At 46.5% G+C, this 27,058-nt stretch overlaps 1 protein-coding gene across 1 annotated transcript; it reads left to right on the top strand.

Annotated features, from left to right (window-relative positions):
* The first annotated feature begins 15,605 nt into the window (after positions 1 to 15,605).
* On the top strand, positions 15,606 to 17,169 carry Adrb3 (adrenoceptor beta 3). The gene has a single exon (XM_051169596.1). The coding sequence runs from the start codon at positions 15,984 to 15,986 to the stop codon at positions 17,151 to 17,153; it is 1,170 nt and encodes a 389-aa protein (XP_051025553.1). The 5' UTR covers positions 15,606 to 15,983; the 3' UTR covers positions 17,154 to 17,169.
* Positions 17,170 to 27,058: the final 9,889 nt, after the last annotated feature.

Raw genomic sequence — 27,058 nt, 5'->3', positions numbered from 1 at the left:
TTAGACACCTGTTGTGGTTTATTGTGGGGGATGGTCATTCTAAGACCCACCCCCCACCCCCAAGCTCATAGTAAGAGCTACTCCTTTCTGGCTATAAGCTAGCTTTTCCAGTAAGACTACTGGTAAGATCAGATTAAAGGCCAGCTTTGATCAGAATGCAGACTTGCCCCCTTCTTCGTGTCTTGTGTTCTATCCCTATACAGGAAAATTCTCCTCCCGAGCTTTAGTCGAACCCCAGCGAGCTGGGGCACAACTGCCCCGTTGTGTCCAGGAAACAGTCCTTTTAGTCACCCACCACCTCTGGTGGTCCCCTCTTCTGTAATGAGGCCTGAGTTGGAGAATGAGAGCAGTGATCAAGACATCCCATTTAGGGCTGGGCATTCTGCAATCTCTTATTCCCTCCATCTTGATGAGTTATTGGTCTATGCTTCCCTATCTATGGAAAAAGGAAACTTCTCTGATGAATGTTGAGGGCCATACCAATCTATAAGTATAAGTCATTGAAAGTTGATTTAGTGCCGGGCAGTGGTGGCACACACCTTTAATCCCAGCACTCAAGAGGCAGAGGCAGGCAGATTGCTGTGAGTTCAAGGCCAGCCTGGTCTACAAAGTGAGTCCAGGGCAGCCAAGCCTATACAGAGAAACTCTGTCTTGAAAAGAAAAAATTGATTTAGTATTGTGTCTATCTAGTAAAATTATAGCAATAGGTTCCCTCCTAGGGCCTAGAGCCCCTATGACCTGCAAGGTCTTGGCCCCAATAGCAGTGTCAGACTTGAGTTCCATCTTGCAGAGAAGGCCTTAAATCTGGTCAGAAAGTGGCTGGGATTTGTGGTAGCAAATCTTGGCTGTCAGTTTAACTACATCTGGAATGTACTGAAACACTAGCCTCTGGACATTCACTCTTGCCAGGAATTTTCTTAATTGGCTTGTTTAAGCCAGATCGTGGTGGCACATGCCTTTAATCCCAGCACTTGGAAGGTGGAAACAGGAGGATCTCTGTGAGTTCGAGGCCAGCCTGGTCTAAAGAGTGAGTTCCAGGACAGCCAAGGCTACACAGAGAAACCCTATCTGGAAGAAAACAACAACAACAAAGCAGTGTTTTAGTTACTGTTACATTGCTGAGTAGACACCATGACAGTGGCAACTTGTAAAAGGAAGCATTTAATTAAGGGCTTGCTTACAGTTTTAGAGGGCCTAGCCCATGAGCATCTCGGTGGGAAACAAACAGGCACGATGGCGGAGCAGTAGCTGAGAGCTTTGCATCCTGATCCTCAGGAAGCAGGCAAAGAGAAAGAAAGAGAGTGAGACTAAGCCTATCACAGGCCTTTAAAACCTCAGAGCCCAGCCCGGTGTGGTGGCACGCTCCTTTAATCTCACCGCTTGAGAGGCAGAGGCACGTGGATCTCTGTGAGTTTGAGGCCAGCCCGGTCTACAAAGCAAGTCTAGGACAGCCAAGGCTACACAGAGAAACTGTCTCATAAAACCGAACCAAACAAACAAAAAGAGTTGCTGTGGCCATGGCATCTCTTCCATAGCAATGAAAACCCTAACTAAGACAATTCCTTCACTTCTTTGGGTGTCCAGTGTAGACTGAAGACCCACAGCTCTCCAGCAGTCCTCCAGGTCATCCATAGCAGATTGGAACAGTTCAGACATCCAGCCTCAAGGATCGAGAAACTTCTGGATTTTTGACCTTTCCAGTGTGAGACAGCTATAGTCGAACAACCCAGACCACATCCTGTAAGTTCGTCTAATAAGTCTCCTTTTAAAACACACATACACATACACACACACATACACACCACAGAATGAAGAATGAACATATATACATAATATTATACATGGTTTTAATAATATATATATTCATACCATGGATTCTGTACCTTTAGAGACCACTGACTAGTACAGTTATTCTCATAACCTCTGTGCCAACACTGAAGCAATGGGCATATCTTAACCAGTCACCACCAGTCTCCATTGTAGCTTAGAAGGGTCATAGCTGGGAAAGATTCCAGCACTTGGTGTCTATGTGTTCTATGATTGATGTATGTGATATCCTCAATAATAAGGTCTTATTGTCAAGTTCTGATGGAGGACAACCAAGAGTAATTGTAGTAATTAATATTGGGAAGTCACTATTTCATGTAAGTATATTATGAATTTTATATATATATATATATATATACATATATATATATAATGTACTATATATTATAAGGTAGCCCACTCCAGGCACTGGCCTTTTTATTTATTGGTCTTTCTTTTCTTTCTTTTTTTTTTGGGGGGGGGGAGGGCGCAGGGGTTTTCAAGACAGGGTTTCTCTGTGTAGCCTTGGCTGTCCTGGACTCACTTTGTAGACCAGGCTGACATGGAACTCACAGAGATCCTCTGGCCTCTTCCTCCCAGAATGCTAGATATTTATTTTTCAATAATTTATTTATTACTTTTCTTTATGTGCATTGGTGTTTTTGCCTGCATGTATATCTGTGTGAGGGTATCAGATCGCCTGGAACTGAAGTTCCCATCATGTGGGAATTGAACCCTGGGCCCTCTGGAAGAGCAGCCAGTGCACTTAACCTCTAAGCCATCTCTCCAGCCCTTGGGCTATTTATTTGTTTATTTGCCAGTCTATGGTCTCTATGAGGGACACTGTGCCCACATTATAGGGAAACTCAATTTAAACTCATATATATGTGTGTGTGTGTGTATATATATATATATATATATTTTTTTTTTTTTTTGGAGGGGGAAGCTTTCTACACAGCAAGTTTCCATCTATGCTCTTTAGTGTTAGCTGTTCTTCCCCCACACTCACTCCTCTACCCTGCCCTCCCATTACCTCCCTCCCTCACTTAATCCTTCTTGTCTCATTATTTTTCATTCCTCCTTTATACCATTTGCACTAAAGATTCTTTAATTGTGGCAGACATGAGTTCATTTTAGCCAGTGTGTTTTATTTTTATTTCTTACGTATTTAAATTTTTTACTTTAAGTAATTTTGGGGACAGAGTCTCACTATGTAACCCAGGCTACTCAGGAACTCATGGCCCCTCCTACCTCATCATCCCAAGACAGCACTGCAGGCATCTACAGCCAACACTGGCTGTTTCAACAAGTTTTAAATGTACAACTCAGGGGCATTAATTACAAACACAAAATTGCACAATCCTTGTTACTATTTATTTTTAAATGTTTTTTTCATGACCCCAAATAGAAATCTGCTCCCGCTAGAGTTAGGCAATACTTCCCTCTTCTCCCTCCCTTCAGCCCCTGGTTAACTCTTGCCCACTTTCTGCAAGTTTGCCTGCTCTAAACTCTTCCTCTAAGTGTGTGTGCGCGCAGCGCTTGTCTATTTGAGTCTGGCTTGGTTTGTCTAGCTTAATGTTTTCAAGATCTGTCCATGATGGAGCAACGTGTCAGAGCCTCATTCATTTTTGAGCTGAAAACCCTTTCATACACACCCACTACGCTCTGTACTCTTCTGCAATCAACATGGTGTATAGGGTTTCTACTTGGATCTGTCCCCCTTTCCACTTCTCTTGATTGCACAGCTAAAAGTGTTGTTGCAAGGTCAGTCTTCAACGTTTTTGTGAAACAAAGTGTTTTCCACAGCTACTGCACGATTTTACAGCCCTGCCAGCAATTGTAGGAGGGTTCTCAACATTCAACAGTCTCTCTTTTTTTTTTTCTTTCTTTCTTTCTTTCTTCCTTCCTTCCTTCTTTCTTTCTTTTTATTAATTTATTTATTCATTTTACAGCCTGTTCCAGCCCCCTCCCTCCTTACCTCACAGTCTCACCTTCACACACACCCTCCTGCCATCCTCCCCTTTCCTCACAGAAGGGGAGCCCTGCCACCACAGGTACCAACCCACCCTGGCACATCAAATTACAGCAAGACTAAGCACATCCTCTCCCACTGAGGCCAGACAAGGCAGCCTAGCTAGGGGAAATGAATCCAAAGGCAGACAAGAGAATCAGAGACAGCCACCCACTCTAATTGTTAGGGGACCTACATGAAGAACAAGCTGCACATCTGCTACATATGTGTAGGGGGTCAGTGTGCAGACCATGTGTGCTCTTTGGTTAGTAGTTCAGTCTCTGTGAGCTTCCATGGGCCCAAGTTAGTTTATTCTGTAGGTCTTCTTGTGGTGTCCTTGACCCCTCCAGATCCCTCAATCCTTCCCCCAACTCTTCCTCAAGACTACCCAGCTCTGCCTATTGTTTCACTGTGTGTCTCTGCATCTGTTTCCATCAGCTGCTGGATGAAGCCTTTCCAGAGACAGTTATGCTAGGCTCCTGTCTGCAAGCACAGCATAGTCATTAATAGTGACAGGGGTTGGCTCTCTCCCATGGGGTGGGTCTCAAGTTGGGCCAGTCATCGGTTAGCCATTCCCCCAGTCTCTGCTTCATCTTTATCAATGACCTTTTTCTTTCCTTTCTTTTCCTTTTTTTTTTTTTTTTTTTTTTTTTTAAAACAGGATTTCTCTGTGTAACAGCCCTGGCTGTCTTAGACTAGGTTTATAGACCAGGCTGGCCATGAACTCACATAGATCCACCTGCCTCTGCCTCCCAGCACACGCTGGGAATAAAGGCATGTGCCACCACATCCGGCTTCAGTGGCTTTTTTCAATAGTTGTTCTTTTCATTTTTAGTAAGCATAAAGTCATGCCTTAGTCTGATTTTGATTCCCCTTTCCCTGATAACTAGGGATATTGACGGTGTCTTCATATGTGGGTTGGTAATTTATACATCTTCTTTGGATAAGTGCCTATTCATGTCCTTGTCCCTTTGATTATTCTACGACCCTTTCTATGTCCATTATTTCAAGGACTTATCTTATACTAGTAATTTAAAAAGAAAAAAAACCATTCCAATGAATGCAAGTGTGCCGTGATGCAATTTTAAAGTCCAATTTTCGAGTTCTAAAGCTCAGTGTAGTAGAAAGGAGCCCAACCCAAAAGTCATAGCATGGGAGGTCGGTATATCCCAAAGGTCTATGACTGGTCAGTAGCCCCTCCAAGCTTCAACACACAAACGTAGGGTGCTGTGCAAGACTGCTTGCTGTGATGACGAACGTTACGGGTCACTATGATGTAACTGGTTACGGAATGGCAAAGTGTGGCGGGCGGGATGAGAATGGCTCCCATAGGCTCATATGCTTATGTACTTCATTCCCCCAGTTGGTGGGACTGTTTGGGAAAGGTTATGTGGTGTGGCCTTGTTGAAAGAGGTGTGTCGCTTGGTGGACTTTGAGGTTTCAATAGCCCAAACCATTTCCAATTACTGTGCTCTCTATTTTTCCCTCCCTCCTCCCACCTCACTCCCTCCTTCCCTCCCTCCCTCCCTCATACTTGTAGGTCACATGTAAGCTCTCAGCTTTTGTCTCAGCACCATGCCTTTCATGCCCACCTACCTGCTGCCGTGTTCCCCACCATGATGCTCAATGACTTTAACCCTCTGGAACCATGAACCCCCAAGTTACATACTCTCTTTTAGAAGTTGTCTTGGTCACGATGATTTGTCACAGCAATAGAAAAGTAACTAAGACACCAGATAGCTGGGAAAACATTATATATGAATATGGAGGCATCTTATCGGTAGACTAGATGAAGGAAATCTGCCCTCATCAATCTCGTGGTGTGTGCATCGTGTATCCTCAACTGCTTTTCATCTTATATATCAAGTCAGAGTCTCTCACTTGAATCCGGAGCTCAACAGTTTCACTAGTCTAGTTAGCCAGCTTGCTCTACGCATCTCTGTCTCCACCTCCCTGGACCTGGGATGACAGGAGAGCTGTGGTACCCACAGAGTGTTTGCATGGGTGCTAAGGATCCAGATTCTGGTCCCCAGGTTTGCACAACAAGCACTTTAGCCATCTGAACCAGCCCCAGCCCCAGACCATTACTTTTGTTAGATGAGAAGCAAATACCAAAATATAATGAGCTTTATGTCTACATTTGAGTAGAAAGAAGACTGAATGGATGGAGGTAAGGCCTGGGTCACTGGAAGTGCTCAGTGTCAGCGGGTGCCCTTCCCAAGGTGCTGGTATTCCACAAGGCAGCTTACAGAATCTGCAGCAGCCTGTACCCTTACACACCTTTGTTCATGCCACTCCCAGTATTCTATTCTAAATACAATGTGATTATCTCTTTCCTGGGCCTTTTCAACTCATATCACTTATTAACCTTTATCGGCCAGTCTCCCCTTTGTTGCATTTATTGAATGGGAGACTTCTCTCTGGTTGGAACCCTGTTGCCATGGATGCTCACTCTCTCTTCTCTCCTTACATTGTAGGAACTATCCTCCTCCTAGAGTCCAGTACCTCTTAGCAGCTCAAGCACCTACCCTGATGTCCAGCACACAATTGCTTCCCATCTACTCAGACCAATGAATACACAAATGGCACAATATGGATGCTTTCTTTCTCAGCCTTACTTTGGGGGCAGGTGTATGGGGCACAGAGTTTCTCTGTAGCCCTGGCTGTCCTGGAACTTGCTCTGTAAACCTGGCCGGTCTCGAACTCAGAGATCCTCTTGCCTCTGCCTCTACACTCTGAAATTAAAGCTGTATGCCATCACCATCCAATTCAATCATCCAAGTTGAGAGAGTGGGGGGAGGGGGAGGCAGAGAGAAGAGAAGAGGAGAAGAGAAGAGAAGAGAAGAGAAGAGAAGAGAAGAGAAGAGAAAGAGAAGGAAGGAGGAAGGAAGGAAAGAGAAGAGAAGGGAAGAGAAGAGAAGAGAAGAGAAGAGAAGAGAAGAGAAGAGAAGAGAAGAGAAGAGAAGAGTTGAGTTCGCTTGAGGAGTTTCCCCAGAATGAATGACAATACAACAGAGCCAGCCAGTGATTTGTTTCCTCTGAGCAAGCATTGCTGGTGCTGGGTTTAATTTAGGCTCTGCTCTTCATGCTTTAAAAGGACTTTCCCACGACAGACTCAAGACCTGAAGTCCTGCGCAGTCAGCACCACTACTGAGAGATAAGTGGTGAGAGCCGCAGCCAACTGTGCCGGCCCCTGACCTCCTCCTGCTTCTACAACAGGGTTGGAGATGTTTGCAGCCCTGAACTTTAGCGTTTTATTCCCAGCTCAGAAGATAAGGCATGGCCATGTGAGGTACAGTCTCTGGCCTTTTGTGGGCTCACACCTGTGATTGTGTGGGCTTGGTTTGCGTGTACACGGCTATGATTGTGATTATGGCAACAATAAGTCTGTAAGAGCACACATTTGAGTTTTTCATTGAGTGTGCACAATGGTCACTGAGTGTGTATGCCTCTGGGCACAGTTTTATAAGGGGAGTGTTTGTATTGGGCACAGGTGTGCCCATCTTTGATGTGTGCTTGAATACAGGGGGCATTCTCATGAATGCTTCTGCCTCACTGGGTACCTCTGCTGAATGTATGACCACCAAAGAAAAAGCCCTGTTTGGTTCCCTAGAATAATGGCTCCCCCTTGTCCCCAAACCCTAATTTTGCTACCACATGAAACAGATTCCAACAGCTTGTTAGCTCTTTCTTCTTCTCCTTCTTCTTCTCCTTCTCCTTCTCCTTCTCCTTCTCCTTCTCCTTCTCCTTCTCCTTCTTCTTCTTCTTCTTCTTCCTGAGAGAAGATGAGGGTAGCCCATCCAGACCTAGCTAGGATTTTTCTCCTTCTTAACAAATAGCATTTCATCTTGATACTGTGTGGTATCAGTGGGGCTCTGGGAGCCACAGGAACCCTTTGCCTTCAGTGCCGATGACATCATTTGGAAATTGTAAGAGGTCTAGCTAGCAAAAAAAAAAAGAAGAAGAAGAAGAAGAAGACGATGATGACTCAAGAATGACAGCGTTGCCTCTCACTGCCCCATATCTCAGGACAGGGTTGACATTCTTGGCCTGGCTTACACTCTCTTCCTTTGTGGCTCCCTGCTGCCCACCCAGGACCACCCATTTGGTCCAGCACATAGGCTGCTCCTATAAGCAAGGCCACCCTTGATGCTCTGGGAAGTCTAGTCCTCTCAGAATTTTGTTTTGGTTTGTTTTTCTTTTGGTGTGTTTGGTTCGTTTTGGTTTGGTTTGCTTTTTCGAGACATTTCCTTCTCTCTGTCCTTGTTTGTTTGGTTTGATTCTGTTTGTTCTGTCTTGGGGTTCTGGTGGCTTGAGCCCAGACGTTTCAAGCCCTAGGCTAACCACCCATCCCTGTGCTACAACCCTACTTGACTACCGGAGCAACCAAACTCCAGGGAGCAGAAGCTGGTGTTGACAACTTCCTCTAAGTATCCCGCCTTCTGCCTCCATCTCCCTAATTCTCCACACATTCCCAAGCCTCTGTCCATAGAGGAAAAAGAGAAAGCCTCTTGGCTCAGACGCAGGATAACTAACTGGCTCTCCTTCCCAGCTTTCCGTCACCCCATTCTTCTCTGACCCGCACAGGTCCCCTCTGTAAATCTGAACAGCACTGTTTATAAAAGGAACACACTTCCCCCACTGCCTTCTGCCGCTAATAGCTTGCAGTGAAGCGATGTTTCACAGAGACAGTGGGGACAGGCTTGAGTGGAAGAGAGGCGGTATGTGACCCTTGTTAGTGCCATTTCCCCTTTTGCTTGATGTCCATGGTTGGGAAGACGGAGGTTAAATGGACTGTCATTCTAGAAGTGGGAAAACTTATCTGTCTGTGGAAAGGTGTGTCAAGGTATGGCAGAACTCTTCAAATACGCCCCCTTGATGACTTCTAGACATTCTTTCACTTCTCCCTCAAAGGGCAAAGCCATCCTTCCCAAAAATGCCTACCAAGACAAGCGGGCCTCCTTTGGAAGAACAAAGTAAAACTCCCAACCTGCTCTATGGGCTCCGGGGTCTCCTACCCAGAGGCAGGTGCTGGGTTCGGTCACCTCATTATCAGGATGCTAATAAGACTACAAGTGGGTGCCTGGGAAACCGGAGGTCTAGGTGGCAGTGCCCGGATCAGAAAGGTCTTCCTGTAAGGATTCGGGCTATATGACCCAAGGGAATCCCCCTTCCTTCCACTTTCTATTTCCGGAAGAGAAGGGCGCTCCTTCCCAACTAGAAAACAGGATGCCCTCTCTCCTCTTGAGGGGGGTGAAAAGTGGCATTTTCTCCCTGCCCAGGGCTTCTTTGAAAACAGGAAGCATGTCTCTCTCCCTCTGCCCCAGCATCTCCTGCTGGCAATCTGGATGTCCGGTATCATTGTTAAGACTTTTTGTTCCCAGGAAGACTCACCCTGCCTTAACTGGAGGACGGACCGTCATTATTTTGCTCTCTGCCCCTCCAACCTCAGCCCACTATCTAACATAGGCTCCATGGGAAAGGAGGGAGGGAGGGAGGGAGATGCAGTCTAATAGGAGTGGTATAGCCAGGCAGCGTCCTTCTGCGATAACAGCCCTTGTCCTCACCACAGGTTTGACCCTTTGAGCCTTTCCTCTGTGGAAGAGGGAGACACTGGCCACCAGACTCAAAGAGTATGGTTGATCTGCCTCTCTTCTGCTATCTCCTTTCCCCACAAGCCAAGTCATAGCTGGACCCGTGTTGAAACATTTCTCTGTAGGAGACAGGCACCTCTCTTTGCACTCTCTTCCCACACTGCTTTGCTTCTCTCCTGCCTTTGAAGAGAGGTTGTTTATTGGGCAGAGACCTGAAGATTCCTGTCTGGGCTTTAGTTATGGTTGTAACTTTCCCAGGCCTTGGGAGGAGCTTCTCTGATAGTCATTGGGTTTGTCTTCCCACTCAGAAACTGAAGGACCTGCTCATTTTTATTTTATTATATATATATATATATATATATATATATATATAAATGTACATGTGTGTGTATATATATATATGTATATACATATATACATGCACATATATAATGTATATGCATATCTATGCATGGAGGCCAGACATGGGTGTTGGGTCCCCTGGAGTTGAAATTACTTGAAGCCATGAACTAACTGGTGTGGGTGCTGGGAACTGAACTCAGGCCATTTGGAAGAGGAGCAAGTACCTTTAATCACTGAGCTATCTCACCAGCCCTAGAAGGCCAACTCTTGGTCCCTTCTTCCACTGATGAGCAGGATCTAAAAAAGAAGGACCAGGGCTGAGGTGTAGCTCAGCACTAGGCCTCCTACTTAGCATGCTCACAAGTCCCTGGGTTCCATTCCCAGCATGCAAAATTAAATCAAATTAAAAATAAACCTATGACACTAGTAGAAAATCCTGGCAACCCATTTCCCCTCTCATAGAAAGCCCATGTCCCAGCCCAGCCCTTGGTTATGTCCATTTGTTTCCTAAGATGGAAAGTCCTTCACGTGGATGTGTGTAGAGTCAGTTTTGCCGTCTGCTGCAGGACACAAAATGTCTTCTGTTAGGCCGTCTTTGCAGCTTTGGTTCATCGCCCTGACTCCAGGGAAACAGTGGTCCATTTTTGTCCGCTATTGGTCAGAGTGGAAGGTGTTGCTGGCACAGTCTGGCTGGGAATGAGGACAAGACATGCTGGCAGAAGAGCCAGCGCCTCCTCGTCCTGTGTACCTGCTAGGAATCAGCCTTTGCATGCGACTGTGAACATGCCTGGCTTTCCTGCCAAGCCTCAGTATATAACTCTATAAGGTGTTGGTATTGGGTTTAATCTTTAATACCTGTTTTAGAGGCAAATGTGATAACCTGTAATCTCTGATACTGATGAGACCTCATCAGGAAGATTATAATCTCAAACTCTGCCTATGCTACAAACCTTGGCCACTTAGTGAGACCTGTAAAATTAAAGAGTAAACTGAAAGCTGGGGATAGCTCAGTGCTAGAAGGCTTGCCCAGCATATATAAGTCCCCAGAACTCTTTAAAAAAAAAGAAAGAGAAGAAAGAAAAACTATTTAAAGAACTGTCATTTTTCTCTTTTTAATTCTTAGTCTCAAGTATCCCAGACTGGCATGGGACATGGTGTGTTGCCAAGACTACTCTAAGCTTCTGACCTCCTGCCTTCAGCTCCTGGTTGCTAGGACCACAGGTGTATGCTGCCATGTCCAGTTTATGTAATGTTAGCTGAAACCCAGGCCTCTGTGAATGTTATGTCTCTAGCCCCCTAGCTGTTGTTCACATTGCCTCTTCAGTCCCAAGCCCTTGGACTACCTGGTACAGAAGGAGAGAGAGTAAACACAAAAGCACTGTTCAGAAGCCACATGCGTGTTCATCAAAACCGCATAAGATACAGAGGAGTGAGACAACTACGGGCAGGGGCAGATGTCCATTCAGTCTTGCCCGCTTCCAAGAACTTCTTTGTTTACTTTTGCTTTTGAGGCAGAGGCTTACTATGTAGTCCAGGCTAGCCTACAACTTAGGATCTTCTTGCTTTACCTTGCCAAGCGCAAGAATCACAAGCCACCGCTCCCATCTACTCCCAGGAACCCGGAAGCAGAATGGGGAGATTATGACTGGTTGGCTGCAGCCACTTGTCTGTAGCTGGAAGCACATCTGAGGGTTAACGGATATGCTTAGTGGAATGAGACCTTGCGTTCAATCCCCAGCATCCAAAAAAAAAAAAAAAAAAAAAAATACACATATGTACTATACACACCTACCTCTAACACGTATGGTCTTAGGTAAGGTACAAGGCCATAGTCACAGAAGCCTCCCAGGTGTCTCCCTGTTGTGCTACGTAAACAAATACATGTACAAGCACCCAGCCTTGATGTCCATGGGGGTCACAGCTTCTGTTCACTCTCAGGGACAAAACTTCCTGCCATCTGAACTTCTGCCCACCAAGTGGCTACTGCTTCCACTCACCACAGATTGCTATTCTTCCAGACATAGAATCCACCCACATCTTTGGAGCTTCTAACAGACAGACAGCCACGTGGGGGTCCACCCTCAGCATCCTAGGGTTCCACACTCACTGTTTCCAAGGGCATAAAGCAAAGGTCATGGGGGACTGGGCCTGAGCAAGGCTGTCTCTGGGCAATGTATGTGTCTACTCAGAGTTGGATGACCTCTACAGAATAGGCAACGCTAATTCCCCAGGGCCCAGTCATTAGGATGGCTTCCCAGAGCATCAGGCCATGGGTTTGCAACCCCCAGCTGGCCACCAAAAATGATAGTGAGGGTGGAAACAGGCATATTGTCTGGGGAGAAAAATGTAGCAATGGCTTCCAAGATTACAAATATGTATGCCTCGTTTATATATAACAATTCTGTTCATAGAGGAAAAATACACTTACACAGGTATGAAAGGACTGGGGTGCTAACTACACACTGCAACATCATCTATTAATAAAGACAGGAAGAGCCAAGCAGTGGTGGCGCACGCCTTTAATACCAGCACTCGGGAAGCAGAGGCAGGTGGATCCCTGTGAGTTCAAGGCCAGCCTGGTCTACAAAGTGAGTCCAGGACAGCCAAGGCTAACACAGAGAAACCCTGTCTCCAAAAACCAAAAATAAAGACAGAACGTAACCGCGTGTGGTGGCAAGACAAGGTTGGCCTCGAACTCACAGAGATCCACCTGCCTCTGCCTCCCTGAATGCTGGCACATTTTCTATATTTTGGTGGTTGAATAATGTGCATACAATATCTGTTTGAAACTTAAAAATACAATTATAAAATAATCTCAAAAACCAAAATGGCAAAATAATGGGAGCAGCCTAAGGCATGAGATGGGGAGAAAATGCTGAAGAAGAAGGAGTAGAAAGAGGAAGAGGAGGAGAAAGTGGCAGCAGCAGTGGCGGCAGCAGCATACTTACACATGGCTATGCTGGCTCACAGGCCTTTGAGAATGGGGGTCTGGTACATCTACTCTCACAATATTTGGTTACTAGACTAATAGTTTGCCACATACAGGCATGCTTTTATGAGTGGTGACTCTTGGTCTTTTTCAAGAACATACCCATTTTTTGCACATTTTCTTCAAATAGTAAGCTCAGCTATTCACTAAAGCAGTGATAGGTATGTCTTGGGACAATTCTCTTTCCTCTCTTTCCCCAACCTGCTCTTATGTCCTGAAAAGAAAAAAAAAAATTGTCAAATGGCATGTATTTGCTTTAGAGACTGCTTGTGGGGAATCTTATGACAACCCTTTGTGATAACTGGCAGCGCTCTGGGGTGTTGCAAAACAGGACTTGGGTGCAATCGCCCTGATGATCACGGAGAAGCCACAGCCAAATGCAGCCTGCACCACCCTGGCATGCCTGGAAAGGGGCAGGGGCAGCTGAGGGGAGCAAAGAAGGCCTCATGGCTTACTTCACGGAACAAGGAAACCGTTTGCTTGAGAGCCCCTGACAGCCCTGCTGATGGGTGAGTGAGCCGCTGGGTCTCTGGGAGCCCAGCTGCTCCTTTTTCCTCAGGGATAATTTTAGGTTCTCTCTTCCCCTTCCAACCTTTCTGACTCTCAGCCCCTGGTTCAGCCTCCCAGAGGGATTGCCTAGACCAGTGACTATACAGTGTGCTTTTGAAATAGAGAGCTGTTCAAAAGAACATGCCAGGGGGCCACCCTGGAGGCATTTTCCACTCTACTTTTGTTCTCTTTTGTCCCATTGTTTCAGGGGAAGGAAATGAGGCAGCTCAAGGGCCAGTCTTGACAGGCTGCCTCCACTCTGGGACTGTGGTGCAGGCTTCTTTACTCATCGTAAGTCCTGGGAATCAACGAACTCAGGACCTTCTGCTTGCAAGGCAAGCACATCACTGATTTAGCCATCTCCCTAACCCCAGATGCTCATTTCTAAATGTTTCATCCCCACACCCAATTTGGAAGGAACTGTTTACCGGGACTGGATGGCCCTGGATGAGGGGAGAGAGGTCGGAGGTGTCCATCTTTGGGTAAGTACTGTATAAGAAACTTCAGAGGCACTAAAATTCCAAGCTCATCCTTCTATACACTCCAGAAATGCAGCATGAGGGCCTAGAGAGATGGCTTAGTAAGTAAGAGTATTTGTTATGCAAGCGTGAGGAACTGAGTTCAAATCCCTAGCACCCAAGTGAAGAGTTACTCGTGGCTGCACATGCCCATAATAACCAAAGCAGAGGCAGGTATATCTCAAATGCTCAGGATTTCCCCCATCCTAGCCAAGACAAGTGCTTTCCAGCTGAGTGAGAAACCTTGTCTCAAGGTAATAAGGTAGAAAATAATAGAGGGAGACACCTGATGCGCCCACACATTCACAAGCAACCAGCAAACTCCTCAATTCTGGTTTCTTACATATAAAATCTCAAAGAAGTTGATGGTGGCAAAAAAAAAAAAAAAAACACCTTTATGGAGAACGTTAAGTTTCTCTACCTAGTAATGCTGCAACCCTTTAAGACGGCTCCTCGTGTTGTGTTGACCCTCAACCATAAAATTATTTTTGTTGCTACTTCATACCTGTAATTTTGCGACTGTTCTGAATCGTAATGTGAATCTCTGATATGCTATCACTGTGGGGATTGCAAGCCACAGGTTGAGAACCACTGTGCTAAACAAACTAGCTTCAAACCCAGACCACCTCCTATCCCTCCCTCTCCTGCCCCCTCTTTTCCCCCCTTCCTCTTCCCTTTCCTTACTTACTTTTCTCTGTCTCTCTCTCTCTCTTTTTTGAGACAGGGTTTCTCCGTGTACCCTTAGCTGTCATAGGCTCACTTTGTAAACCAGGCTGGCCTCGAACTCACAGCGATCTGCCTGCCTCTGCCTCCCGAGTAGTAGGATTAAAGGCATGTGCCACCACACCCCCAGCTTCTCTCTCTTTCAATGCTGGGCCTCAGATATGCTAAGGACACACTCTACCACTGAGATATTCCCCCAGCCCCCATTCACCACTTTTTATTTGTTTTGTTTTTCAAGACAGGATTTCTCTTTGTAGCCTTGGCTGTCCTGGACTCACTTTGTAGACCAGGCTGGCCTCGAACTCACAAGGATCAACCTGCCTCTGCCTCCTGAGTGCTGGGATTAAAGGCTTGAGCCCGCACTCCAGACCACATTCTCCATTTTTTTAAAGATGTTTATTTATTTATTGTTTTCCTTGCATGTGCACCTGCACACCAGAAGAGGGCACCAGATCTCATTATAGACTGTTGTGAGCCACCATGTGGTTGCTAGGAATTGAACTCAGGACCTTTGGAGGAGCAGGCGTGCCTTTAACCTCTGAGCCATCTCTCCAGCCCCCCACTCTCCATTTTTAATGTATTTTTTATTACTTCAGAATTTGAAGGTTTTGTTGTTGTTGTTTTCTAGAACTTTTCTAGAAGTGTGTATGGATGGAGCAGTGCAGGAGGAAGATAGAGATCAGAAGCCCTTAGCTTCTGATGCCATGCCAAATGAGAGTGACTCCTCCTGAAACTGATGTCCCCAGTAACTGAAAAGAAGAAGAATAACGGGGCTGGAGAGATGGCTCAGTGGTTAAGAGCATTGCCTGTTCTTCCAAAGGATCCGGGTTCAATTCCCAGCACCCACGTGGCAGCTCACAACTGTCTGTAACTCTAAGATCTGGCACCGCTACACCAATGCACATAAATTAAAATTAAATAAAATATTTTAAAAAAAAAGAAGAAGAACAAAACAAACAAACAAACAAAAAAGACAGGATATCTTAAGGAGGGCATCCAAGTAGAAGAGGGGCCATGTTGGATATTTTGTTGCTGCTGCTGTTGTTGTTGTTGTTGTTGTTGTTGTCGTCTCAGGAGGATCACCTTCCTTGTTGGGTAAAGGGTAGGGTGGGAGGTCCTCCCTTTCTTTGTAGGCTTGCTACAGGCTTTGCCAGGAAGGAGCTGCAGAGCTCCAGGAAACCGGTGCTAAGGGAGTGCCATGGCAGGACGTCCCTCTCCACCCTCCAATTCCCACCAGAGGCCTCTCCCATGACTATTGGACGCTGTGCCTTTAAAAGCAGCCACTCCTCCTAGCATCTAGGGTGTGGGGGTGAGATGGAGGGAAGCTGACAGACTTACCCCAGCAGCTAAGGAAGATGGCCTAGGTTGGAGAAGTTGCTCCCACGTCCTACTGTCCCCTTCCCTGAGCCAAGGGGTCTAGGGGAACCTTCCTACCCCAAGCGCGACACGAGATGGCTCCGTGGCCTCACAAGAACGGCTCTCTGGCTTTGTGGTCAGATGTTCCCACCTTGGACCCCAGTGCAGCCAACACGAGTGGGTTGCCAGGGGTGCCATGGGCAGCGGCATTGGCTGGGGCGTTGCTGGCGCTGGCCACAGTGGGAGGCAACCTGCTGGTAATCGTAGCCATTGCCCGCACGCCGAGACTCCAGATCATAACCAACGTGTTCGTGACTTCGCTGGCCACAGCTGACTTGGTAGTGGGACTTCTCGTAATGCCACCAGGAGCCACATTGGCGCTGACTGGCCACTGGCCCTTGGGCGCAACTGGTTGCGAGCTGTGGACGTCAGTGGACGTGCTCTGTGTAACCGCTAGCATCGAGACCCTGTGCGCCCTGGCTGTGGACCGCTACTTGGCTGTAACCAACCCTCTGCGTTATAGCACTCTGGTTACCAAGCGCCGCGCCCGGGCGGCGGTGGTCCTGGTGTGGATCGTGTCTGCTGCAGTGTCATTTGCGCCCATCATGAGCCAGTGGTGGCGTGAAGGAGCGGACGCCGAGGCACAGGAATGCCACTCCAATCCGCGCTGCTGCTCCTTTGCCTCCAACATGCCCTACGCGCTGCTCTCCTCTTCTGTCTCCTTCTACCTTCCGCTCCTTGTGATGCTCTTCGTCTACGCGCGAGTGTTCGTCGTGGCTAGGCGCCAACGGCGTTTGCTGCGACGGGAGCTGGGCCGCTTCCCGCCTGAGGAGTCTCCACAGTCTCCGCGCTCTCTGTCCCCTGTCACAGGCGGGACACTCGCGGCTGCGGACGGAGAGCCCTCCTGCGGCCGGCGGCCGGCGCGCCTCCTGCCACTCCGGGAACACCGCGCCCTGCGCACCTTAGGTCTCATTATGGGCATCTTCTGTCTATGCTGGCTGCCCTTCTTTCTGGCTAACGTGCTGCGCGCTCTCACGGGGCCGTCTATAGTTCCTAACGGAGTTTTCATAGCCCTGAACTGGCTGGGCTATGCCAACTCCGCTTTCAACCCGCTCATCTACTGCCGCAGTCCAGACTTTCGGGACGCCTTCCGCCGTCTTCTGTGCAGCTGCGGTGGCCGCGGGCGGGAGGAGCCACGCGCTGTCACCTTCCCAGGTAGCCCAGCCACCGCCGAGTCCAGGCAGAGCCCGCCGCTCAACAGGTAGAGGACACAGGCAAGAGACCGGAGACCGGGAGAGGGAGAGTTCCGGGTAGGGAAGTTTTCTATCTCTACTTTTGAGTTGGGGCGTTGGGGAAGGATGGGTGTAGACAAGGCCTTAGCCTTGAGAGAACAGAAAGAAAGTAGGAACTAAAATGGGATCTAGGGTCCCTCCTTTTCTTGGGTCCGATCCCTAGGACCAGGTGAGCCCCAACTGCTCTGCCAGAAGGTTTCTGACTTCACCGGTTGCCTCCAGTTTGGGTTTTCTAGTTCCATTCCTCAGATGCCCAGGTTCTAGTCATTTCTAGACCTGGCCGGGACATCCATAGGCAGTAACGGACTTCCCAACATCTCTCCTCTGCCTCAGTTCCGTTTTCTCTGGAAGGTTGGTGGTTATGAAGGTGAACATGAAGGACCCACATGAAGGACCGTCAAGAGCCAGCAAGGAACCCGTGAGTTGGAGTTTGAGCGGCATCCTCTCTCAGGGACAGGATTGGAGCTGTAGACTGGGATTTGGGGGAGGGGGGACGGGGTGCTGAATGGCACCTATATTTTGGAAACTAAATATGCTTTTCGGGGATTCCCGGGTCACTCCTCCTTTCCTCCAGTGCTTGGCCCCATTCCCTTCCCCCTTGACTGGTTACCCACAAGAAACATTGTCTCCTTTTTGCAGGACTTTTTTTTTTTTTTTAGCCAGAAAGGTAAAAACCGACTCCTCCGATGCAGAATTTTTGTAAAGCCCCTGATTTCTGCACAGAGTTGAGTTCCCCAAACCGCAACTCTCCAGAGACTACTGACTAGATCAAGATTACAAAATGGGTTTCCCCATCCTTTCCCTTTCTGAGGGAAGGTGTCTAAGACCCTCCTTGAAAGTCACTACTACCTCACCAGCTGGGATGTCAGGCCACCTGTGCCGGACTGCCCAGGGAGCAGCCCTATGGCCTTGGAGGGGTCCCCATTACCCTGCTGTGTATTATGCTGTATGGTTAGGACAAAGAAAGCGCCCCTACTACCTCCCTGCCTACCGCATGGACAGCTTGTGATTCTCCAGGCTCTGTGACTCTGGTTAGTTTTCAGGCAGGAAGCCAGGAAAAAGCAACGAAGTTTGAGGGTTTGTTCCTGGCTCCTCACTATGGCTCTCTAAGCATCATCTTAGGCCATCTCTCACGTCAGGCACAAAACAGCTCTGATCTACCTCACAGTCCAGACTTCAAGGTTTTGAGGGAGGTCCGTTGTCCATAAGAAGGTGAACCCTTGAAATGGATCCCCTTATCCATTTAAAATCTAATAAATATTATGGAATATGGTTTGTCCCTTGCTTTTTCTCCCCCTCTCTCGGTTTGTTTTCTTTTCATAATCCACTTGCTAGCTTCCCTGCTCAGAGCTGCCTTCTGACAGGGGCAGTAAATTATGAGTAATCCTCGCTCCTTTGTTAATCCTCATCAGACAAAATCAAACTCTGTCTGGGTAAATGAGACTGACAAGTCTTTGGTTCTCCTTCCTCTCTGCTCTTTCTGAAACTTCTGGGATCCACTTGCAAGGAGGAGCATAGCCATGCATTTTTCATCTGACTCTGTCCAGGGTTAAGAATCTCTCATACCACACACTAGTGTGGATTGATAAGGTCTCATTGACATCAGCAAACACTTTGGTTTTGCGCTTTGTGCGCCTGTGTGTTTAGAGGTATGGGGTACTGGTTTGGGATGTCTTATGTTATATTAATAGATGTGTACATATAAGACACACATACATACACACACATACATGTTTCTGTGCCTTCTCTCTTCCCACTTCCTTTTTGGGTTGCAGAAATCCTGCTGTTTTCTAGAAGCTAAGCCAGAGTCACAGCTGTCTGTTGACACTATTTTTTCCCCTCAATTCAGCTTTTACAATTCTTATGTGACATGTTTCTCATGAGGGGAAAATGTTCTAAGGAAGTGACTGTAATAGTGTGCAAGCTCTTCTTTAACTCCACAAGCACAGCCCATGGTTTCCAGGAAATGTCTAGCATGCCTGTGGCATTGCTTGCAGTGCGTCAGCTGTGTTTGAGGGTCCAAGAGATACCAAACCTCACATTGCCCACAGGACAAGTGACATTCATTTCCACATATGGCTGTTCCCTGTGAACTGGACCTAGTCTTTGCAGCTCCCTTTTCTCCTGAAGCTCGGGTTTTATTTCTCGGGATGTTTGCATACCAAAGATGACTTTCTCCTTTTTTTTTTTAACACAATGCATTGTTTGATCTCTGGTGTCTGAAGGTAGAAGGTTTCTTGGCAGAGATTCTGCTTTTGAACGATAGCCCTTAGCAAGGAAGGAAATCTTGATTGAGCTTGGGGATCAGGGGGTGTCTTCTCCCCGCCTCTGGATATCTTCCCAACATCTCTGAGGAAAGTTGCCCAGGCAAGGGAGAGGATAATTTTTGGAGGAGAGACCTTTGGTTTATAGGATTGTCCCTGAAGGGTATCCAGGAGATCATACTGCTTGGGCCTTGCTGGACACATACCCATTTGCCAACTGTCAGCTTCTTTTGGAGTGTTTAGACTTGATTTAGACTATGGATTCCATCTGCAGATTGTCACTGGTGAATTTGACAGCAGGAGAGACAGCCTTCCTAGTGTCTTCTCCAGCCAGGTGTCAAGCTGAAGGAGATTTACATCCTCGAATGGGAGGCAAACTGCTTTTGCCAGCACCAAGCCTGAGCCCTTGAGCTGGTGAAGACAAACCGCCAAGCTATGAAGCTAAACATGTGAAGACTTCCAGACCACTGAGAACTGGAGAGTTCTAGAAGCCCTGCCCTTCAAGAGCTGGGAGTAAGAGAGAGTGTGGGGCAGAAATGACAGAGAAAAGCTGGTTGATTTGGACAAATGACCTCATGGTGAAACTGCAAAGAAGGATGCCGGGAATAAGCTTTTCTTGAACTTTGTGTGGTAGACTCTTCTAGCTGGAGATGGGTGAGTGTGGGCTGTGGCCTTATAGGCAGTTACTAGACGAATCCCATGCTGACTTCATTGCTCAATGAATGTAGAGACAGATCCTCACCCTCACCCACCCACCCCAGTGCCCCCATCCTCTCTCAACCCCAACCAAAGGGATAGAATCGTCTTTTTTGTTTTGGTTTGGTTTTTGTTTTGTTTTGTTTTGTTTTGTTTTTCAAGACAGGATCTCTCTGTGTAGCCTTGGCTGTCCTGGACTCACTTTGTAGACCAGGCTGGCCTCGAATTCACAGCGATCCACCTGCCTCTGCCTCCAGTGTGCTGGGATTAAAAGCGTGGGGGTTTTTGTTTGTTTGTTTTGTTTTGTTTTGTTCTGAGGGTCTAGCTCTGTAGCCCACCAGACTGTTCTGAAACCCATCGTCTTCCCATCCCAACCACCTTAGTCCAGGGACTAGAGGTGTGCACCACCATGCCCTGTTGGGATAGCATCCCAAGCCTTTTATTAAACCTTAGCCTCGGTGCAACATTAGAAATGTTAGGCGCCACCTGGTGGCAAGATGAGATACAATAGTAGTGAAGTGTTGGGCTGACTAGTTAACGGTTTTCACAGTTGAACAATTCCATATAAATATAATATAAATAACTTATCTCAACTAAGGGGCACACACCTGTAATCTCAGTATTTCAAAGGGACTTAAATTCTAGGCCAGTCTTGGTTGCACAGCAAGATATCATCTCAAAAAGAAATAATCTAGTTCAACCTTTGATAAAAGGGATAAAGAAGCTGAGTTCTAGTACTGGGGCTGTACTCTTTTACTAGAGTGCTTTCCTAGCTTGCATGACATCCCAGGTTTGACTCCCAGCACAACAAAAAAATGTAAATGGTGCTGCACATCTGTAATTCCAGGGCTGTGGAGGCAGAGGACCAGAAGAACAGAGGAAAAAGAAACACTAGACACCCAGACATATGTGGTACAAACTGAAGGTCTTAAAGCCAAGGAGAACTTTATTTTTTCTGTCTCTCTCACATGCTTACTGTCTGTCTGTCTGTCTGTCTGTCTGTCTGCCTGTCTCTGTCTCACTTGCTATCACTCTTTGGGCCAACCCCAGTATTCTATTTAAAGTGAAGTTCAGGTTTTTTTTTTCATTACAGATTACATCATGATTTTTCTTATCTTTTACAATCAATAGAGCATTCAAAAATCAATAAGGCAAAAGAACAGTCTAACAAGGAAATACAAACAGCTCTGTATAACCTACAATAAAGCATACAGCAAAAAAATCAATCAATTTCCAAGCAATGGTCAGCATAACCTGATTATCATTTCTTAAACAATACTCAGGAAAGTTTAATCATAAACTTGCTGGGCTAACACCATTGTATTTACAAGAGTGTCACAGCAACATAGCTTGAGCTAAATGTTCTCTAATAAAGTAAAAACTTGGCTTACTCCCAGTCCCAAACCAACAGGTGTGCTATCCAAGCCTAGGCTTTATTTATTGTGAAGTGTCAAGCCAGGCAGCGGTGGCACACGCCTTTAATCCCAGCACTCGGGAGGCAGAGGCAGATAGATCGCAGTGAGTTTGAGGCCAGCCTGGTCTACAAAGCAAGTCCAGGACAGCCAAAGCTAACACAGAGAGACCCTGTCTCAAAAAACCAAAAAAAATAAAAAATAAATAAAAGTTAAATTAAATTGAATTTTAAAAAGAATATTGTGAAGTGTCTGTAAAGCATGACGTTCCAAGTCCACCTTCTATTGCTCTCAAAGAAGATTCTGAAGAAACTTTTCTACAGGTAACAGTATCTCTAGCCAGGTACTGTTATGTCAAGGTCTTAACTTTCTTTTATGCAGTTTCTGCTTGGGTGCTCACAGTCAGAGAGAAAAAAAAAAACACTCTATCATTGTCTCAGCCTTTGGCCAGATGCCTTCTTTCAACATTCTCTGTAGGAAAAAGTTTTCCCTGTGTGAATTTAATTAGGGCTGAGAAATAAAGAGAAAAGACAGTTTTAGGAGAAAAGGCAGAGTTTTAGACAAAATTACACCTGGACCATGCCTCAACAGCTGTTCTGGATGTCAGAAGATCATGCTGGACAGTTGGAGGTCTCTGGAACTTTGTTAAGCAAAGCCTCTACGATTTGTCCTCATGTCTTCCAAAGGTCCTGAGTTCAATTCCCAGCAACCACATGGTGGCTCACAACCATTTATAATGAGATCTATGCCCTCTTCTGGTGTACAGGCCGAATATTGTACACATAATAAATAAATAAATCTTTTTTAAAAAGAGGTTTAGACGTTGAACAAAACAAGTGGATTATATTAGCATATAAGATATTGTTTATGAGCTAGAGGGGATGGGGACACCAGGAGAACAAAGGCCTCTCAATCAACTGAGCAAGGCCCATATGAACTCTAAGAGACTGAAGCAGCAAGCACAGGGCCTGCAAGGGTCCGTATCAGGTCCTCTGTGTACATATTATAGCTTTCAGCTTAGTATTTTTATGATACTCCTGAGTGTGTGTACAAGTGGGTCTCTGATTCATTTGTCTGTTCTTGGAGTTCTTTTCCTTCTGTTGGGTTCCCTTCTCCAGCCTCGATGTGGTTTTTACTTTATCTTATTATATTGTATTTTGTCATGTTTGGCTGTTTTCCCTTAGAAGCCTTTTCTTTTCTAATGAGAGACAGAAAGAAAGTGGATCCAGAGGGAAGAGGGGGTGAGGAGGAACTGAAAGGAGTATAGGGAAGACAAACTACAGTCAGGATTTATTGTATGAGAAAAGAGTCTACTTTAAATAAAAGAAAAAAATTAAAAGAGGTATACAAGTTGAAAAAATAAGTGGGTTACGTTGGCATATAAGGTATTGTTTAAATTAAGTAAATATTTTCAATACCACGGCTGTCTACCGACACCCTTCCCCCCAAGCTTGGCCTGATGCCCAGTATTTTTATGGAGGACATCTGGCAATTTCATCCATCAGCCGCTGCCTTAGCTCAGGCTTTGCTCACCTCTTAACTCAACCCAATCTCCACTTGCCCTTCTTGCTGAATTTTGGTTCCTCTCCAGTGCTACCACAAGCCCCAGGAGAAGCAGCAGAGAAACCGTGGGGGAACCCAATATGTGATGGCTGCTAGTAGGCAAAGGGTGGTGGCTATAGGGCCTTCAGGAGGATGGACCCTTGTCAGCCATGCTCATCATCCAGTTGCCAACATAACTGCCAGTGCCTGCAGCAATGAGAAAATACTGAACTCAGATGACATCCTGAGGAACATATCAACGAGAGGGACAGGAGTGAATGACCATGACAGTGTCTTTCCCAAGCTCATGCAAGAGCAATGCGTTAAGGACGCCCCACACACAACTAGAGAAGACGAACAGGGACCAACGGCCCTGAGCACAGCCCTATTAGAACAGCTTGTTCTACATAACATACCCATATACCCATATTTGTATTCTGTCTGGCCAGAGGTGGAACTTAGGGGTCTATGGTGGTTTGAATGAGAATGGATCCCCATGGGCTCTTAAGTTTGAGTGCCACCTCCAGTTGGTGAAACTGTTTGGGAAGGATGAAGAGGTGTGGCATCGTTGGAGGAAGTGTTTTACTGGAGGCGGGCTTTGAGGTTTCGGGAGCTCTTGTCACTCAGTTAGCTCTCTCCATCTGCCATGGGCTGGTGGATCAAGACATGAGTTCTCAGCTGCTCCTGCCGCTATCATGGACCCTAACCCTCTGAAGCCATAAGCCCAGTTAAGTGCTTGCTTTTATAAGCTGCCTTGGTCATGGTGTTTTGTCACAGCAATGGAAAAGAAGATGGCCTCCGAGTGCACCATCTGCAATGACAGGCTAACCAAGTTCTACATGGAGTCTCTGACACAAGCCAGCTTCCTCCCTGTGAATAAGAACAACTGGGATCTAACCGGCTGTGGTGGCACTCACTTTTAATCCCAGCACTCGGGAGGCAGAGACAGGCGGGTCGCTGTGAGTTCGAGGCCAGCCTGGTCGACAAATCGAGTCTAGGACCACCACGCCCGGCCCTCAAGAAGGTATTTTTAAATTGCCTTGACTTACAACTTCCTTTTTTCTGTTACTATAAAACTTCATGAACCATTTCTACGTGGGACTGTGAAACCTGAGCTGATCTAGTTTCATGTTTCCCAGGCCTTGGTCACTCATATTTGGCTACAGAATAAATGTTCTATCTTCTATTCCCTCTCAGGTAATATCCCATTTATGCTGATCCACATTCTGCCAGATGGCTGGTTACCTCTGTTCACATCCCATGCATCTGTCCTTTTCACACCTTGCCAGTGCCTCTCCCGCCTCTGGCTCGTATCCCAGAATCCTCTCTGCCTGCCAGGTGTCCCACCTTCTATTTCCTGCCTCAGCTATAGGCCATTAGTTTTTCATTGATAGGCGATGCTTCCATACAGACAGAGAGATTCCTTCTACATCAGTGGTAGAACACTCACTTAGGCTGCGTAGAACCCTGAGTTTGGACTTCAGCACACACAGGAGATTGTTTTCAGGAATTGAGGGTGGGTAATGTAGTCAATACTTGCTGAGTTCTTTCCCACTATCCCTCTGAGACTGTCTTTTGGGAAATCCTTAGCTGTGCGGTTTGGAAGGGACCGATAGACACTGCCCTAGGTTGCTGATTTAAACTGACAGAGTGTCCCAGAAGCACCAAGGGAGTTCGTCGGTTTCAGAGAAGGGAACTTCCTTCATCCCGAAGAAAAAACAGCAGAGATACTCTTTCTTCTTCAGAATAATAAGGATGTAATGCCTGGAAAGCAGCAGCCATGGTGTGTGTGTGTGTGTGCACACCAGATTTGCTGGCTCAAGTGTGGCAGCTCACACCTTAATCCTACAGTTGGGAAGTAGAGGAAGGACTCCCACAAACTCAAGCCCGTGCTACTTAGTGAGTTTCAGGCTGTTCTGGGATACAGAACAGCACCATGTCCACCCCCATAGATACATGTATGAAAGAGTTTTTAGTACACACTATGGAGTTGTATTTGGCTACAAAGAAAAACCAAATTCTGTCCTCTTCAGGGAAGTGGTAGAGAAGTGGAGACTCCATTCTAAACTCCGAAAGACAAATGTTGCCATGCTCTCTTCCACATATGTAGTCTAGGTTGTAGGTTAAATGTCTCAAAGGCAGGCTGGAGAGATGGCTTGGTGGTTAGGAGCACCAGTTACTCTCCCAAAGGATCCTGGCTTGATTTCCAGCACTCACACAGCAGCTCATAGCTATCTATAACTCCAGTTTTGGGGATCCGAGTCTCTCTTCTAGCCTTCTCAGGCACCAAACATGCATGTGAGGCACAGACCAATATGATCAATGTACATGTATGAAAAGTCATAATGTAACCCACTACTTTGTACAACTAACATACGGTAATAAAATGCTACGGTAGTCATTTGCTATGTGTATTCTACTGTTGAGGGTCTCCCTGCTCACAAGACCCACCAGCCTCAGCTTCCCAAGTGTTGGAATCACTGTCACTCTGCCTGATCCTACTGTAAAAGCCAAGTTTCCCACCCTTTAATTTTAAACTTGGGGCCCAGAGAGAAGAGAGGTGTTAGTAGTTGTCTGGTAAGGTGGGAGTTCTCACAGTGCAGCCCTGGCTTCTCAGGTGTTCCCGTTCTTCTCCCATCACAGTCATGGCCACCTGAGCTTCACCCAGAGCTCTGAGGTCCACTGCTCCCCAGGCACTGGGGCCAAACTCTGAAGCAATCTGAGGAAGTAACTTTTCTTCTGCCATTTTCTTCTTTCTCCATTTATGCTTGAGGATCTTATGTTCTTGGGGTGGGGGAGACAGGGCTTAGCGGAAAGGTTTTGGGAAAAGTGCAAAGTCCTCGGAGTAACTTCTGGGGCCCTGAAGATGAGGTAAATGGAACTGCTAGCTCCAGCCCCCCACAATTCCAGCTCCAAAAGCATCCTATTAGAAACATCAGAGAGTTTTGGGTGACTGTTCACGAAAACTATCGTTTTTTTCATTTTGGAAGCTGCTAACCTGCACTTCCTGTTTACCCAGGTAATTAATTTTATTCCTTCTCAAGTCTATGATGGGGTTGAGGACCAGACAGTTTAGTTTTACAATTAAATTTAGTTATTTAGAGGTTAAGATGTTTTTAGGTCTAGATAGATGTTTTAAGTTGATATGGATGAGATATGATAGATATTAATTTACATTCAGAATTTTAGACTCACCAAGATAGGAAAAATGTTTTCTTCAAGGTTGCCAAATATAAATAGCCAAAACACTACGAATGTAACATTTATATAATTCCTGATTGTTTCGTGGTTCTTCTTGCTATACTAGTTTATTTATATATGTGTAATAATATAAATGTATATGTAAAAAATAATAATTTTTAAGTGAAGAAAGAAAGACAGGAAGGAAGGAAGGAAGGAAGGAAGGAAGGAAGGAAGGAAGGAAGGAAGGAAGGAAGAAGCAAACTGTCTTATACCCACCCTAGAGCTGATGCATCTTCTTGTCTGCTCTCTGGCACTCCCTTGTGTCTTGTTCCTAAACAGCTACCAAGGGACAGTCTTGTCTTTTGAACGCGGTTTCAAAGTCCAAAAAAGGTTCTTGGAGACGCTGAGCACGGCCACCACAGCTCTGAAGACACCACTCTAAGCCTGGAATCGGTTCCCGCCTACAGCATGGCACTATTTGTAGTAGAGATGCTGCACAGCCACAAATTTTCCTTTCTCCCATCCTCCCTATCTCCAGGGGCTTCTTTCTCGGAGTTCAAGCCTCAGGAGGGCGGAAGGGGTCGCGCAGTGAGGGCGGTGTGATGGATTGAGGAAGGTGGACTTTTCTAGCGTCCTTAAGACCTCTGCCAGGCGTGGCAGCCCGGTGCCGCCTCTGCCCAGGTCTACCCAAGTCACCTGTGCCCCCAGCTGCGGCAGGTTTGAATAGACCGCTGAGGACTGCAAAGCTTGTGGGCGAGCCTAGCCAGGTCACTGCGTGGTG

This window comes from Acomys russatus, chromosome 27 (assembly GCF_903995435.1).
Source record: "Acomys russatus chromosome 27, mAcoRus1.1, whole genome shotgun sequence".
Taxonomy (NCBI): Eukaryota; Metazoa; Chordata; class Mammalia; order Rodentia; family Muridae; genus Acomys; species Acomys russatus.
Note: the sequence above shows the minus strand (reverse complement) of the source record. Positions and strands in the feature narration are given on the sequence as shown.

Excerpts from the sequence above, each read along its gene's own strand:
- Adrb3 (XM_051169596.1), top strand. The coding sequence starts at position 15,984 with ATGGCTCCGTGGCCTCACAAGAACGGCTCTCTGGCTTTGTGGTCAGAT.